This window comes from Danio rerio, chromosome 17 (assembly GCF_052040795.2).
Source record: "Danio rerio strain M-AB ecotype USA chromosome 17, GRCz13ab, whole genome shotgun sequence".
Classification (NCBI taxonomy): domain Eukaryota; kingdom Metazoa; phylum Chordata; class Actinopteri; order Cypriniformes; family Danionidae; genus Danio; species Danio rerio.
In genome coordinates this window covers 6,294,363-6,310,119 of record NC_141037.1, presented here as the reverse complement: position 1 = coordinate 6,310,119, position 15,757 = coordinate 6,294,363, and the positions used below count along the sequence as shown (strand labels likewise).

General features: G+C 35.8%; 2 protein-coding genes and 1 long non-coding RNA gene across 8 annotated transcripts in view; 2 read left to right on the top strand and 1 right to left on the bottom strand.

Moving 5' to 3' along the window:
* The window catches only part of cdc5l (CDC5 cell division cycle 5-like (S. pombe)), a 452,249-nt gene that overhangs the window by 209,861 nt on the left and 226,631 nt on the right, over window positions 1-15,757 (bottom strand). The gene's annotated exons all lie outside the window — the stretch shown is intronic.
* Window positions 1-15,757, top strand: part of LOC141378508 (uncharacterized) — an 842,893-nt gene that overhangs the window by 680,322 nt on the left and 146,814 nt on the right. The gene's annotated exons all lie outside the window — the stretch shown is intronic.
* supt3h (SPT3 homolog, SAGA and STAGA complex component) overlaps window positions 1-15,757 on the top strand; it is a 267,732-nt gene that overhangs the window by 128,919 nt on the left and 123,056 nt on the right. For 3 of the 5 annotated variants that reach the window (XM_087288936.1, XM_087288937.1, NM_001002625.1), the window contains exon 3: window positions 2,025-2,109. In XM_087288936.1, the coding sequence (XP_087145062.1) occupies window positions 2,025-2,109 (85 nt within the window). Of the gene's footprint in view, window positions 1-2,024; window positions 2,110-8,449; window positions 8,653-15,757 lie in introns of those variants that run through there. The other 2 variants (XM_087288938.1, XM_087288939.1) reach the window with 1 other exon arrangement.

Here is a 15,757-nt window from a genome sequence, read left to right as displayed (position 1 = left end):
CACTGTAATGGCAATAACAGAGAAGTCATTGTCGATTATTTATCTAAATGGAAGATTTAAAGGGATGTTCATTTCGGGATTTAAAGGGACCTATTTTACAAGATGTAAAAACGAAGTCTCTGATGTACCTAGAGTGTGTGTGTGTGTGTGTGTGTGTGTGTGTGTGAAGATCAACTTAAAATACCACACAGATAATATTTTATAACTCTCTGAAACTGACCTTTTTAGGTTTTGATGGAAAATTGTGGCATTTTTGTTGACCGTTGCTTTAAATTCAGATGAGATTGCACTCTTTTTCAAAAGAGGGAGGAGCTACAAATGCCTTTGTGTCAGCATAGTGGCAGATTCAAAAACAAGACTAACATCCTATGCTAATGAGGGAGAGATGACAGAAATGGGTGGGGCTTTCCCCCTCTGATGACGCATACAAAGGAAGAATGTCAATCAAAGTGTTTCTGCAGACAAACAATATGAATGAATTTTTACCGTTATAGCTGGTTATATTCACACTGCTGGCACACAACTGTTTAAGCCCCTTATAAATGTCTCTTTTTGCATAATAGGTCCACTTTAAGATTAAGAGCTGATTTATTTTTTTTTTTTAGATTTTTACAAAAATGGCATTTCGTTTATACCAAAATGGCATTTAGTCTTATTTTAAGTCATTTGAATCATTATAGTTTTAGTCGTCTACATTTCTTATGAATTTAGTAGTAAGTGCTTTAAGGGGTCATGAAAATATTGACAGAAAAATCCTCAAATAGAGAATGACATCTAAATATTTAATACATTTTAACATTTCATTTTACAGTTGTAAACAAATAAATGAACATTGCTGAAATAATATACAAATATAATGGATTAAGCTTCAAATAATTAAATGAACTCAGAACATGTTACTCAAATCAGATTTCTTTCATAAAGATATTATATTAACTGCATAAATAATAAATGACATGAAATTAACCCGAAAATAAATGAAAGACATTTAGCAAGTTATAACTTTGAGACCATGCATGATCAAACTGTCTGTACTAGATGTGGAATTGGACATTCTAGGTTGAAATTTTTATTTACTGAATAACGAAGCGCCACCTAAATGTAATCAGACTGATCTTACCATAAACCATATTTTTTTTGGAATGTGGAAGTTTTAAATCCATTAGACACAATTTGTTTAAGGAGATTACTTTGAAGAATCTTAAATTTATTAATAATTGAAGTGAAAAATTATATTTAACTTTGAATATATTGTGTGTGAATTTTATCTATTTATTTTCTATATATTTGCCTAAGTAACTTTTTATTGTAATACGAAATTGTTTTTATCATGTAATATTTTATGTATATGCATTTTGCTACGAAATAGCCATACATTGCAGATGTTGCAATAAATAAATAATAAATAAATAAAGATATACCATATTCAAATCATGAAGCTTTTTAAATGACAATTTAGCATTTTTATTGTGTTGTTTGTTTTGTGTTTATTGTGGGTTGTTGTGATTATTATTGTTGTGTTTATTATTGTTTATCGCCTTGAGTGTAAGAAAGGTGCATTACAAATAAAACAACATAATAACAATATTAATAATAATAACAATACTAATAATAACAACAATAATAGTTTTCCCAGGGATGGGTTGCAGCTGGAAGGGTATCTACAGCGTAATACATGTGCTGGTCAAGTTGGCGGTTCATTCCGTGGTGGCGACCTCTGTTTAATAAAGGGACTGAGCCAAAAAGAAAATGAATAAATTAATTAATGAATGATGAATAAATGAATGAATTAATAATAATACTAGCATTTAAACATTTGTAATGATCTCTGCCATATTAACGTTCACATGTCTCTAACATTTCCATCCTGTCTTTATTCATTGATGAAAACCCTGTTTTTTAGTCTCTTAAAATGTTTTGGTCTTTTTTTTTAAGCTAGTTATTTTGTATTGGTCAGTGAAAAATGTTGTTGATGGAAAAATATGAGGAGAATAATATGTGAGTGTGTGTGTGTGCTGTTACAGGTTTGCTCTGGGTGACTCTCGGAGGCCACTACATGAGACCGCTGCCCTGGTGGAGGATATAGTGCACACACAGCTCATCAACCTTGTAAGTCTGAACACACACATTTGTTTTTGTGAAGTGTGGGGACATTACTTAGGTTTCCATTGTTTTATACAATACAAACTGTTTTCTATTACTCTAAACCCACCCCATCCCTTAAAGGAATCTGTGTGCAGTTTAACTTTCTGACAAAAACTCATTCTGTGTGATTTAGAAGCTTCTTGAGAAATGAGGACTTTAGCAATGTCTTCATATTGCGCCACCTTTTTGTAGCGCCTGTGTCATACCTATGTCATTATGATTTCTGTCCTGATTTGTCACAAAAACACTTATAAGCATACACACACATGCTTCCATAATGTAAGAGGTGTGTTTGGGAATTGACTGGCTAGATGATGTCAGCTAAAAAGTTTTAGTGTAACATAGATTACACATAGATAGTTTAGTTTTTAGTTTAACATAGATTAATATATATATATATATATATATATATATATATATATATATATATATATATATATATATATATATATATATATATTTATATAGTGCTGTCAATCGATTAAAAAAATTAACTAATTAATCGCACCTTTTTTAAAAAATTAATCGCGATTAATCACATTTAAAATACTGAAACTTGTAATTTTGGCTATTTAAATGTAAAATTAATGTTTACGCAAGACAAAAAATATTTAAATTCAAAATATAATTGTTTAATAGAACTTGTAACACAGATTTCTTCATGTAAACAACATACCCACAATAAACCATCAAGTTCCTGGCTTGACAGCCATATTTATTACAGAAATTAAAACACAGGCATGTTAGTGACATTTAAATTTCAAAACAATCAATGCCAATAAAGAAAACGTTGATTTCCATGTTGGATTCTAAGTGGACTGCAAAAAAATGCCAAAATACAGGAATTGCAGATGTGGAAAATGAAAAATTATAATAATAAACTATAGAATACAAACAGTTGCACTCATTGTAAAATTGTATTGCTGTGAGTTGAGAACATTAGTTATAGAGTAGAAACAATTTTGCTTAATCCTCCTTTACATTGATCCTGTTGCTAAGACTAGGAGTATCCCGCAAGTGCACAGAGACTCCCAAATGCCCGCAAATGAATGATAATTTCTTGCAAACCGGTTGTTAAATACATTGCACACCCCTCTCGCCCCTACTCAGATACGTCGCTCACTCCACCCCATATACAGACACACACACAGACAGACACACACACAACGCGCTGCAGACGTTTTGGCCCCAACGGCCTTCCATACTGGAGCGACTCCCCTCAGATTCAACACGCATGATCACGTTCATCAAATTTACTTAAACTAAACGTCCTAAAGTATTAATGTATTTCACAAGGATTCTGACACAACAACGCGAAGCATACACTTTCGTTGCGTTTAATGAGGAAACACGCTAAACTTGGAGGGCTCATGCTGAAAGGCAGAGTAATGCCCTGTCTTTGACAGCTCGTGACTTCACCAGACGTTCTTAGTACATTTACATAAGACACCAATACTCCGATTTTAATATGATTAAGATAATACTCCTATTAAAATTCTACCGTGTAGCCTTAAAAGGAACCTTACCTTAAAGGAACACCGAGTCACGAAATGCGGAGGATTTTCTTTCTGTTCGCCATGCAGTATCAACTTACAACAGAAGTCGAAAGTTAAAAATGAAACACCTGAAATTGCATGAAACTCTGGATAACCTGTGATGCAACTAATTGTTTTATACTGGAACTTGCCTTCAAAAAGTGCTTCCTTGGTCTTATCCACATTTATTGCATGTTGATCACACGTCCACCACAACAGGAAGTAAAAAAAACCTGAACTGCGTTAATTGCGTAAATTTTTTTTAACGCGTTATTTAAAATTAATCGCATGCGTTAATGTATTAATTTTGACAGCGCTAATATATATATATATATATTATTCTGACTTTAAAAACAGTATGAAAGAAACAGGCTTAAGAAAAAAATATAGGTAAAAAGGTTTAAAGGCTGTGAGTGGTTTTTATTTTGTTAATTTTATTTTGATAACATTTTCCCCCTTAAATTGTTACCTATATTTGATGATTTTCTTTATTTCTATTTTATTCATTTTTACTTTATATATACAGGCCTTGACATTAACTTTTTTGATCACCAGCCACTGTGGCTAGTAGATTTCCAACATTACTATAAAAATAATTTATATATATTAAATATATTTTATATAAATAAATGTGACTTTGACATGCTAAATGACTTGATTTAGATGTTTTGTTGTCCACATGCATCCTTATTTAGTTCACTGTGTGTGTTGTGTGTGAGCTTGCTCACTGTGCATGAGCAAATGAGTTGTCGCATTGCAATTAGTTTTTATTTCACATGACGTTTTTAGGGCTCAAAACTAACGATTTACCAAATTGATCTCTGACCACACAAAAAGAAAATAATTATTTCTTAGCCACTCATTTTAAATGTGTCAAAACAAGCAAATATATAGCTGTATACATGCACTTTTTATTCAACAATTTTTTTTTTTTTTTTTTTTAAAGAGACATTTAAAAAGATCTATTGTCATGCATCTAAAATATGCACAGTAATCTGTCCTGCCTAAAGGTCCCAGATCAGCGGCTACTACACATAAATGGGGAGTTAGGGTGCTTTTACACCAGTGAATCGATTCAGTTGTTCCGAAACAGAGATTACAATTGTTACATTGTTGCTCTTTGCTCTTGGAGCGGTTCGCTTTCACACTGCAAAGTTTCTAATCGGACCAAAAGAGCTAAAACAAGTCACGTGCGAGTAAACTCTCCTCACATTGGTCAGAGTGTCAGGGTTTATTTTGCAGCGTCCCGCTCAGCTGTCAGGAGAGGTGGTGGTTTGGTGGTGATTGACAGGGTGCGCGCGCGTGACGTGTCTGAGGAGAGATGCGGTGGGGAGGGGTGAGAAGGGTGCGCGACGATGCCTATTTGAGGACCGGGAGGGAGACACAAGATTACCGGGAGATCATCACTTGTTTGCGGGCATCCGGAGACTCGCGAAACTTCCCGCCATACTCATAATTCTCTCTTCATATAGCCGTAAGCCTATTACATATCCATAAAACACTGTGATATAACCGCGCTTGGATCGGATCGCTTTCTCACTGCAATCGAACCGCTCCAGGGTTCGTTTCAATCGAGCCGAGACCACCTCGTTCAAGCGATCTCGGAGTGATTACTTTGGCGCGGAACAGAGAGTGATTGCCCTGTTCACATATGCCAAACGAACCGCGCTAACTGGGCAAACGAGACACGTTCCGAAACAAAAGTGTAGGTGTGAAAGCACCCTTAATCTCATATTAAAGAAATGTTATCGTAAAGGATGATAATTAAACTTTATTAACAAAGATAACTGTAAGCAAAAGAAAGCAGGTAAAAACATACCACGAGTGATAATGAAAGGATGATTACGTGCCTGAGAATAATTAAAACGAAAGCAGTGACTGCTGCTGCATCTTATTCAAAAAGAGTTGAGACTGCAATTTCTGCCAAAGGTGCATCAACAAAGTATTGAAAGGCTGTGAATAATGATGTACATGTGATTTTTCACGCATTTTTTTTCTTTTTTTCAAAAATAAATTTGCAACAATTTAAACTCTTTTTTTCACGTTGTCATTATGGGGGATTGTGTGTAGAATTTTGAGGAAATAAATCAATTGAATTATTTTAGGAATAAGGCTGTAACATAAAAAAATGTGGAAAAAGTGAAGCGCTATGAATACTTTCCCGATGCACTGTACTATTGATTTTAATTCATTTCCGAAGAGACAAGATCATGTACAACATTTTTTTTTATTATTTATTGTTATTTTATCCATTTTAATAGGTTTACAAAAGTAATGTTCTATTTTAAATCTTTATAATATAGATTTTTAATTATGAATGTTTTCTATTTTCTATTTTAAATTTCGTTTGTGATGTTAGTTAATCATTTTTTTGATTAACGGTCTCATTTTTGCCTTCGACTACAGTACTTGATAACATTGATCACAGTAGAATACTGCAAATTCCTAATATGCAGTAAGTTACCGTAAAAGATTTTTTTTATTACCCACAATGCAGCGCATATTACAGTAGTGAACAGAAGAATGTATGTGGTGTTTTACTTTTATAGTAAATAACCAAAAGTCAAACAGTGTGCCATACAGGTTGACGTAGTCAGTTTTCAGGGCGTTCGGGGTGAATGTTACACTAGATGAGATCTGACGGTAAAACACACACACACACACACACACACACACACACACACACACACACACACACACACACACACACACACACACACACACAGCTCCAGAAAAGGGTTTTACTCCAATCTGTAATTAAGTATAAATATCCTCATCAGAACGAGTCTGTTTTCCTCCTCCTCCTCCTCCTCCTGCTGCACATACAGATCATATTGAGTGCGACCGCTGCAATGCGATATGAGGATTGCTCAGAGTTAAGTAAATAACTGTGAAGCTTACAAAACCGATGACTTTCGCTGCTTGGATAAACAGCGTTTCTCCCCGGCGCAGCACCTTGTCATGCTGTTACCACAAGCTGATCCAGACAGTGCAGAAATCCCCTGAACACAGCCCAGAAAACACACACTGATCTAGAGCTGCTTTCCCTCACGCTGAGAGAGTTTAACCTTTGACCCGCCGCTGCACCCAGAATACTGCTCTGAACATTCATTGCTTTAACCTTTAGCCTGAGAGTCGGAGAGCTCTTAAATCACAGCAGCGTTCAGATTGCAGGATCACTTTTAGTTTTGGTGCTGTTTTTGTAATTTAAGTGTTTTTTCTGTGTTTGGAATAATGTTGATTAATAGGAGAAAAAAGAGGATTGTGTACAATTACGTAAAATTACACTGGCTCTGACTAAAGCCTGGTTTATACTTCTGCGTCAAGTGATTATCGTGACCCACGGCGCCTGGCTTGCCCGTAGTCGTGCATTTAAATTTCAGTGCGCTGTTTGTGTCGCTCTGCAATAACACATCAGAAGCGCTAGCTGGCAGCAGGTTATTATGTTCCTCTGTGTCGAGTTTCTTTTTCTGATTGCTAACTTAATATACAAGTTTAATTCAACTCATCTGTATTTCTTTTACAATGTAGATTGTGTCAAAGCAAATTTTTGTCTGCATTCAATACTATTCAGCCACATATTTTAGTTGACAAACTTATTAATGAATTTGAGTTGGATCGAATGCTTGTAGGTGGGATTTTAGACTTTCTTGTTCAGAGGACACAGAGAGTTAAGGTAAATAATTGTTTTTCTGAATGGTTGGTAATATCTACGGGGTCACCTCAAGGTTGTGTCCTTTCTCCTGTACTATTTATTTTGTACACAAATAGTTGTAGGAGTATTTTTAGTAATAAGTACATTTTAAAATTTGCTGACAATTCTGTAATTGTTAGTTTGTTAAGTGAGGAAGACTCCACGCACGGTCCTGTAATTGATTATTTTGCCAGCTGGTGTCAGGAGGCTTTCTTACAAGTGAAGGTTCTTAAGACGAAAGAGATGACCATTGATTTTAATCGTAAGAGGAAACTGATTGAGGGTAAGCAAACTAGTATTAATGGAGAGGATGTTGGGAGTGTTGAACAGTATAGGTATCTGGGAACTAATTTAATTTAAGTTTATTTTATTTTATTTTATTTTATTCATTTGTTTGAGCATCTTTATACTTTCTATTTTGTCTTCTTGGTGTCTGGTTTGACTTAAATTTCTTGTGAATTAGGTTATTTTATTTTATAGCTTTATTTTATTTCTATATAAATTATATTATAATTGTATCATACTAGCCAGACTTTTTTGTGTGTGTATTTGCACTACACAAGTTTGGAGAAAAGCATCTTTTTAGGTTACAAATATCAAGAACAATCTTCCTGCAAAATCCTGGAACAATAATGATTCAGAAAACACCCAATTGTCCGAAAATGTTATCTAAAGTCTCTTAGCATGTCATTTGGGACCAAAAATATGTGAATTTCTTTTCTTTTCGTTTATCTGATACACTTTAATGTCTTGCAGGGGCGGACTGGCCATCTGGCAGACCGGGCACTTTCCCGGTGGGCCGACGTACTTTTTGGGCCGGGCTGATCATCGTCTTATGATCTGATCGGCCCATAAAAGGCTTAGCAGCCTATCGTTTTTTTCTGCCTTATTAATTGACGCTGCTGTGATCTGTGACTATCTGAAAGTAGATGCTTTTTTTCCCAGACAGACAGACCGGGCCGGCCCATGTGACACTCTGCAGCCCATTGGCTCTTTTCGGTATTGACATTGGGCTGGCCCAATCACAAACTCCTATTTTGGACTCCGTGTGAGCGTGCGTCGTCTGTGTGTATTTGTCAAATTAGTCGAGAGTCAGAGAGAAGAAACGCAAGGGAGGCGCAGAGAAATCGCGGGAAATACACCAGCGTTTCATTTAGCGATTCTGAAAAGTTCTCCGTTCATTCTAGTACACGGCTAAAAGCGCAAATCACGTGACCACACACACACACTCCGCCAAGAGCTGCGGGCAGTAGTTCGGCGGGTGAGCATAAACCCCAGGTGAGAGTATAGTGCATGTCAGACAGTTCATCTGCTGGATGATCTCATCTCACTATAGTTGTTAAACGTGATATTGAATTCATCTTGTTGTCTCTATCTAACAATTCTTATGTCTTTTGAATCACTTGTTCTCAGTTAACTGTTTTGGCTGAGTGCAAAGATAAGCTAATATATTAATTTATGTAACCACATACACTGATTCTGCACATTGACTGATTGCTTACCTTTATCGTTTAAATTTAATGTACGTTATACTGTTATAATGGCCATTATTGGTTATTAAAACTGATATTCTGCAAAAGAGACAGGGTAAAGCTTGTTCTTTTCAAAGAAAATGAAAGGAGACAGATATATTTAAGCCCTGTTTTGTTATAAATATGCAGAGTGAAGATGATGCTCATATAAATATGCAGCTACTTGAGGCTGTTTGGTGTCTGTTAATCATAATATCAAAATGAAACAAATTTGACTTATATTATGTTTTCATTGTTTAGTTAGTGAAACAGCAAGCAGGATGAGGTGAAAGAGGTTATAAAGTACACTGTTCCCTTTGAAGATTTACCCATGCATTAGCAGGCAGTTTTTGTTATGTTTATTATTGAATATAGGCTGAGTGAATAGTGTATTGAATAAGCTAAACTGGCTGTAGTGTATGAGTGTGTGTGAATGAGTGTGTATGGGTGATTTCCAATATTGGGTTGTGGCTGGAAAGGCATCTGCTGCATAAAACATGCTGGAATAGTTGGCAGTTCATTCCACTGCGGCAACCCCTGATAAATAAGGGACTAATGCGAAGAAAAATAAATGAATGAATGAATAGTGTATTTTTTAGAACTCAACAAATATCTTTATGGACAGTATACAGAAATTAAATTGAGATTAAAGTATTTATTTATTTATTTACTTATTTCATACATATGGCTTTTGTGTTTTATAGAATATGAGTTGATAAAAATATTGGACGTGCATAGATAGATAGCATTTTGATTGAATTTAGTGGGCCGCTCTGGCCCAAAATGCCAGGGCCGATTTTTTGCCCCAGTCCAGCCCTGATGTCTTGTATACATTTGTATGTGTATATACAGTGGATGTCATTTCTATCTTCTGCGTAGTATCTTTAAGTTCCTCCTAATCAATCACTGAGTGCAGAATCTGTCGGAATATGCATACGAAAGGATTCAAACATAATATTTGCATAGAGCTGCTTCGCTTTTGGCAACAAAAGATTTGAGAGCCTGTTATTATCAGGACGCTTTTCTTTGACAGAGCTTTGGGCTCTGCAATTTGCACCACATTTTATTGTGAAAGATCAATGAGATGCGTTTAAAGTAGCGGCGCTTTTCTGAGGCCCCTCATCTGTTCCCCGTCCTGCCGAAGAAAACAGCTGCGCACAGGCTGAATAGGAAGCGTCCCACCACCGGATGCTCAGGTTCTTGTTCGCTTTATGCGTTTGTGTTGACTGTTGACTGCTTGCTGGCTCGGGCAGATTTATAGATGCACATGTTTCCCATCAGATATCAGTGTATGAGCAACAAACTGTATGAAATGAAGTTAAAGTTTGATGGTAGATTACTTGCGCTCAGGCCATTCCAGATGTAAATGACTCTTCGTATGTGCTTGAACATTAACGATTTTAAGCTGAACCTGTGGTCCTTGTTTATTCATAAAATGCAAGTCAGCAGCTATCGGCACTTTGAGGGTCAAAATAACAGATTCAGGCAAAACAAAAATGAACTCCTGTGGCTCTTGATGATGGGATGGTCTTATAAAGTGAATCAGTCAGTCTGTGGAAGAAACTGAACATTATTTACAACGTTGTTGCCTATTATTGGGATTTTTGTTGTTGCTTTAATTTAAATTCACATTTTATTCATGACATATAGATTCATGCACGGTATGATATGCAGTGTAATGCTTACGCCACCACCTGTGACCTTAAATGCTGGATTAATGCACAATAAGGTTTTGCCATAAATATATACATTAGATGTCGCCTACCCTGTTGTTGTCTATTGGAAGGAATGGTACAGGGTAGCGCTCCTTTGAAATGAATGCAGGACCAAGCTGCAGTGGAGGACTGTGGCCATCCAGAGCCAGAGATATACACATATACACATATATCTATGATCAGGAATTTTCCTGGATGTTAGTATGCACATTTTTTTTTTAAATTACGAAAATTATCATTTTACATCACTTTTCTACATTGATGGATCAGTGACCGCACGGCCATTCCTGACAAAAAAGCTTGTGTTTGTGTATACAGAAATGTACTATCCACCCTCCCTGTTAAATTTGATCTAATCATGTCCTGAAACACACCTCCTCTACTGCTTTCACTTCTCATACTGACGGAGGGAGCGATTCGTTTGTGAATGAATCTCCGTTATGAATGACTCCTTCACTGGCCGACAGTAATGCAAGTTTCTGGCAGCGCAGCATCTCGTTGTCATATTTCTTTTGCATTGTTTGCTGATTTTATTCAACAAAGCATAAGCCGAATATTTACTGCGAGTTGGAGCTGCTTTGCCTTGTGGTGAATGCAGTAAGTGACTGTATATGATCATTAATTATAGGGCACAAAATTTCAGAACATACAAAAACGTAAAAAACTTAATCTTACCTATGAAATGTTCTGCCTTTGTGCTTTGTTTACTTTGTTTGCTCGTTACTACACCCGTAGACAGCGCTAAAGTCCCGCATCCTCACGTAATAACACTGTTTTGACTAGTGCGGTTGAATGACATTTGTCCTGGGAGCACTGTACAAATGTGGTGGCGCTATTGACGCATGCTCAGGGTCCCTATGCGACATCTAGTGTATATATCTATGGAGTCTATGGAGTTTTGTATATTTTTTGTGCATGCTGTATTAGTGCACATACATTGCTCAGAATTATTGAGTACAGCCCATTTTGAAAATGAAATTTTTATCCATTTCTCAGTAAATATAGGCTATGTATTTTGGTCCATTTAAACTAAACATTTATTATACAGATTTATTTATTAAAACAATATTTTAGCCACTATACATATTTAGAAATTGAAAGATAATACAATTAAAATTCAAGCTAAATATTGCAACAAAACAAATTACAACCTCCAAAATTTCAACAAAATGTTTCAAATTTTTTTGCTTTTCTTGATTTGTTCTCTTTTTTTTTTTAAATGTGTATTTATTATTTTTCTATAACATATCAATTTGGGTGTACTAGTTTTGGACCGTTATTGTAAGTTATTTTGTTGGATGAGCTCCAGAGTTGGCATTAGTACTGACTAATCTAATGTATATGCACAAATATAATATTGTATAGCTTCCTATTTACAATACTAATTTAAAAGATAGATTTCTGAAGGATGAACTTATATATGCTGGGCACTGTATATTGTTTAACCAGAGTGTTTGTATGGTCTTACAGCCAGTAATACAGCAAGCATTTAGTTTTGCCTAGCTTTTGCAGCTGGACATTGCTTTACAATGCCCTTGATGGGTGAACATTAGCCAGTAGGGGAGTGTCTTTTGTCCATCCAGATGTGAATTATTCATAATCATTGTTACTCGCGCTTAGAGCTAGGGCTGCTCGATTATAGGAAAAATCATAATCACGATTATTCAAAACGATTATCAGTTGAAGTCAAAATTATTCGCCCTTCTGTGAATTTATTTTTATATATATATATTTCCCAAATGATGTTTAACAGAGATTATTTTACAGTATTTCCTATAATATTTCTTTCTTCTGGAGAAAGGCTTATTTGTTTTATTTCAGCTAGAATAAAAGCAGGTTTGAATATTTTGAAACCTATTTTAATAGCTCGATATTATTAGCCCCTTTAAGCAATATATATGTTTGATTGTCTTCAGAAGAAACTACTGTTATACAATGACTTGTCTATTTACCCTAATTAAGCCTTTGAATGTCACTTTAAGCTGAGTATCTTGAAAAACATCTAGTAAAATATAATGTACTGTCATCATAGCAAAGATAAAAGAAATCAGTTATTAGAAATGAGTTATTAAATCTGTCATGTTTAAACTGTGCTTTAAGCATCTTCACTGTATTTTTAATTTTATTATTGATTAATAATAACAGTCGGCAGCAGCAGGAATATCGCACGCTGTCACTTTAAGAATTGTGCGGCTCTGATATGGTTTCTCTTTCTCGTGTCTTTTGATTCTCAACTTGTTTGTTTATTACACAGATGAGGGTTAATATAAATAATCACTAAACACCGCGCTCTGACACAAATGTGCATGTATTTGACCATTAAAGCGCTCACATTAAGATCGCATTAGATGTGTGTGTGCTCTGTTGTCTGAGGCTAAGCGCGGCTCGCACGGAAACACACACACACGCTACCTGTCCGAGGCTAAGCACGGCGCGCACACACACAACAGCACGTGCTCTTTTGCGCTTTTAAAAATATGAATGATGCGCATCCCGTGCTGCAAAAGTTTCATTACAGCACATGCTTTTAGTCACTTTCACGTGGAACTGAGCTTTGCAGAGGCAGAGTTTTCACACGTGTACAACTGGATAGGGGGCAGTACGTGATGGAATAATCGTTTATCTCGATTAATGGCTTTTCATAATCGTTAAAAGCCAAAATCGAAATGGAAATCGGATTTTCGATTAATTGCACAGCCTTAGAGCTGAGATGATATATGAAATATATGAAAATAGACATTACAAAATGTAAATCATTGTAATGTTTACTTTGAATAAAAAGAACTGAATAATTTCCACATAATTGTGAAGTAAATATTCTAGTCTACAAGACTGGTTACTGAAAAATCTTGTTCAGGCACATTCAGTGTGTTTTTTGGACCTTATTTAAGCTACGTTTTTTTTCTCCAAAACCTACTAACCAAACATACATGAATGTTTTATATATGTTAAAGTAAATAAACTATTCATTAATTTAAAAATGAGAAACAGTAAAAACTTTTACTCCTTTATTCAAGTGTTTAGTTCATTCATGTGCTTTTCAGCAGCTCATCTGTTCTTCAGTTTGAGTCTTTTGAGCTGTGAAGAGCTAATGAATATGATAAGATATAATTAGATATATGATACGGTATGATACGATATATGAGATATTTGCAGTGTTTGTTTTTTAAAGGGGTCCTATTTTGCAAAAATCACTTTTATAAGGGTTTAAACCCAGTTGGGTAGCAACAGTCTGTGAAAATAATCAGCTTTAATGGTAATAATGTATTAATTTATTTTTTATATTGATTTTGATTGACATTCTCCCTTTGTGCTTGTCATCCACGCCCATTAGTGACAATCTCTCCCTCATTAGCATAAGACGATAGTTTTGTTTTTGTATCTGCCCCATAAAAAACATAAATAAAAACCCATGAGGAACTCATTAAATAATGTTTGTTGTATTCTCTGCAAAGTAAATTTAGAAATCAATGCTTTTTTTTATTTACGTTTTTAATACTGTCCTAACCTTTTCTGATTTGGGGTTGTACAACGAGGACGTTGATAGAGCATGACTTGCATGTAAAGCTGGCTGGTATGTAAATGACAGTACATTTTCAATCTAGCAAAAGTATTACTTGATGTCTGAGATTTGCATCTTGTCAGTCTTTTTTGAAACTCTCTGTTCATGTCCACCTATAATCACCTTGTAAAGTCTTGGAAGTGTTTGATCTCCTCGTGTTTTCCTTCATTTGGCAATCTCACAACGACACAGTCACTTTGGTATCACGGCAGTGTTTTGGTGTGTGTTTTAGCAGAGCTATAAATAAGCCTCTCGTCTCAGCAGCGAGCACTAAACAGGGCATGATGGTGATAACCTTTCATTAATTTGAGGTTTCCTCTATTATTGTTAGCGGAGGCCAGGTGTAGCGCCGCTCGGACTGTAATTGCGAGCGAGCTACTTAAACGAAGACCACAGCGGTAATAAACCAAATTGCACAATAAATCCTTCCCAGATGGCCCGCAAAACATTTCACGCCACTCTGTCAGAGAGTGTGTGTGTGACAGAAAACATGGATGGAGTTACATTTTTACACCTCACACACTCTCTCGGGTGTCTGTCACTTAGCGCCTCTTGATTTACGATGACTCTGCTCAGTTTGACGCCAGAAAGAGTTAAAAACGACATTTTTTTTATGCTTTGAGTGTACATTTATTCAATACTTCTGATTCTTGCATGAGGCTCTAGCAAAATCAAAGTGTTGGATTTCAAGAGAATGATTGAACTGATTATGTGTTCCTTTAATGCAGGGGTTCCCAAACTTTTCAGGCCGCTACCCCCAAAATGACAATGCCAGTGACTCGCGACCCCCAATATCCTCTGAGGTGGTTATAAATACAGAAACCTTGCATGCAATGGCGCACACACACACCAATGGACCCAAGTCTATTCTTCTTTTAATTTTTTTAATGTATGAGAGCTGTAAATGGGCCACAAAGTTTAACCGGGTGTTATGAAATCTGCTGCATCTGACGCTATTGCTGTGTCTTTAATACAATGTAATTACCCCAGGGGTTGCAATCCAATAGAAGTAGTAACTATAAGCTACTATAGTAACTATATATGGTATAAACGACTACTTTTTTCTCTTCAGTAGGTTATGGATAAAATATGGTAATTCTTATGGTTTAATAAAAATAATTAGATTTTTTTAAATCACCAGGCGACCCCCCTTCATTGTCCCGCGACCCCTCGGGGGTCCCGACCCCCACTTTGAGAACCATTGCTTTAATGCACTGAAAGTTTCTTCAGATAAAAGCATCTACTAAATGCATAATGGTGCAAATGGTGCAGAATTAGGTTCAATTGTATTCATGGTTATGCATGAACTAATGCATAATTCATCATGATCTGCTTTGCATTGTAGGTGAAAAGAGATGGTTTGTTCACTAAGTGAAGTTTTACAAGCTTATTTCAAGAGGAGCACATGATATGACCGATCGCAGCTGGTCTCTTATCTAAATGCATTAGTAAGCCAATCAGATTCATCCAAACTCACTTTAAGTAGCCTGTCTAAAACTACTCCCTTATCTTCGTTTTATGAAGAAACCCACCATCCACCCCATCTCCTCCTTTTCTTCTTTACCAGAGGGAGCTCTCTAGAACTACCTGATCCT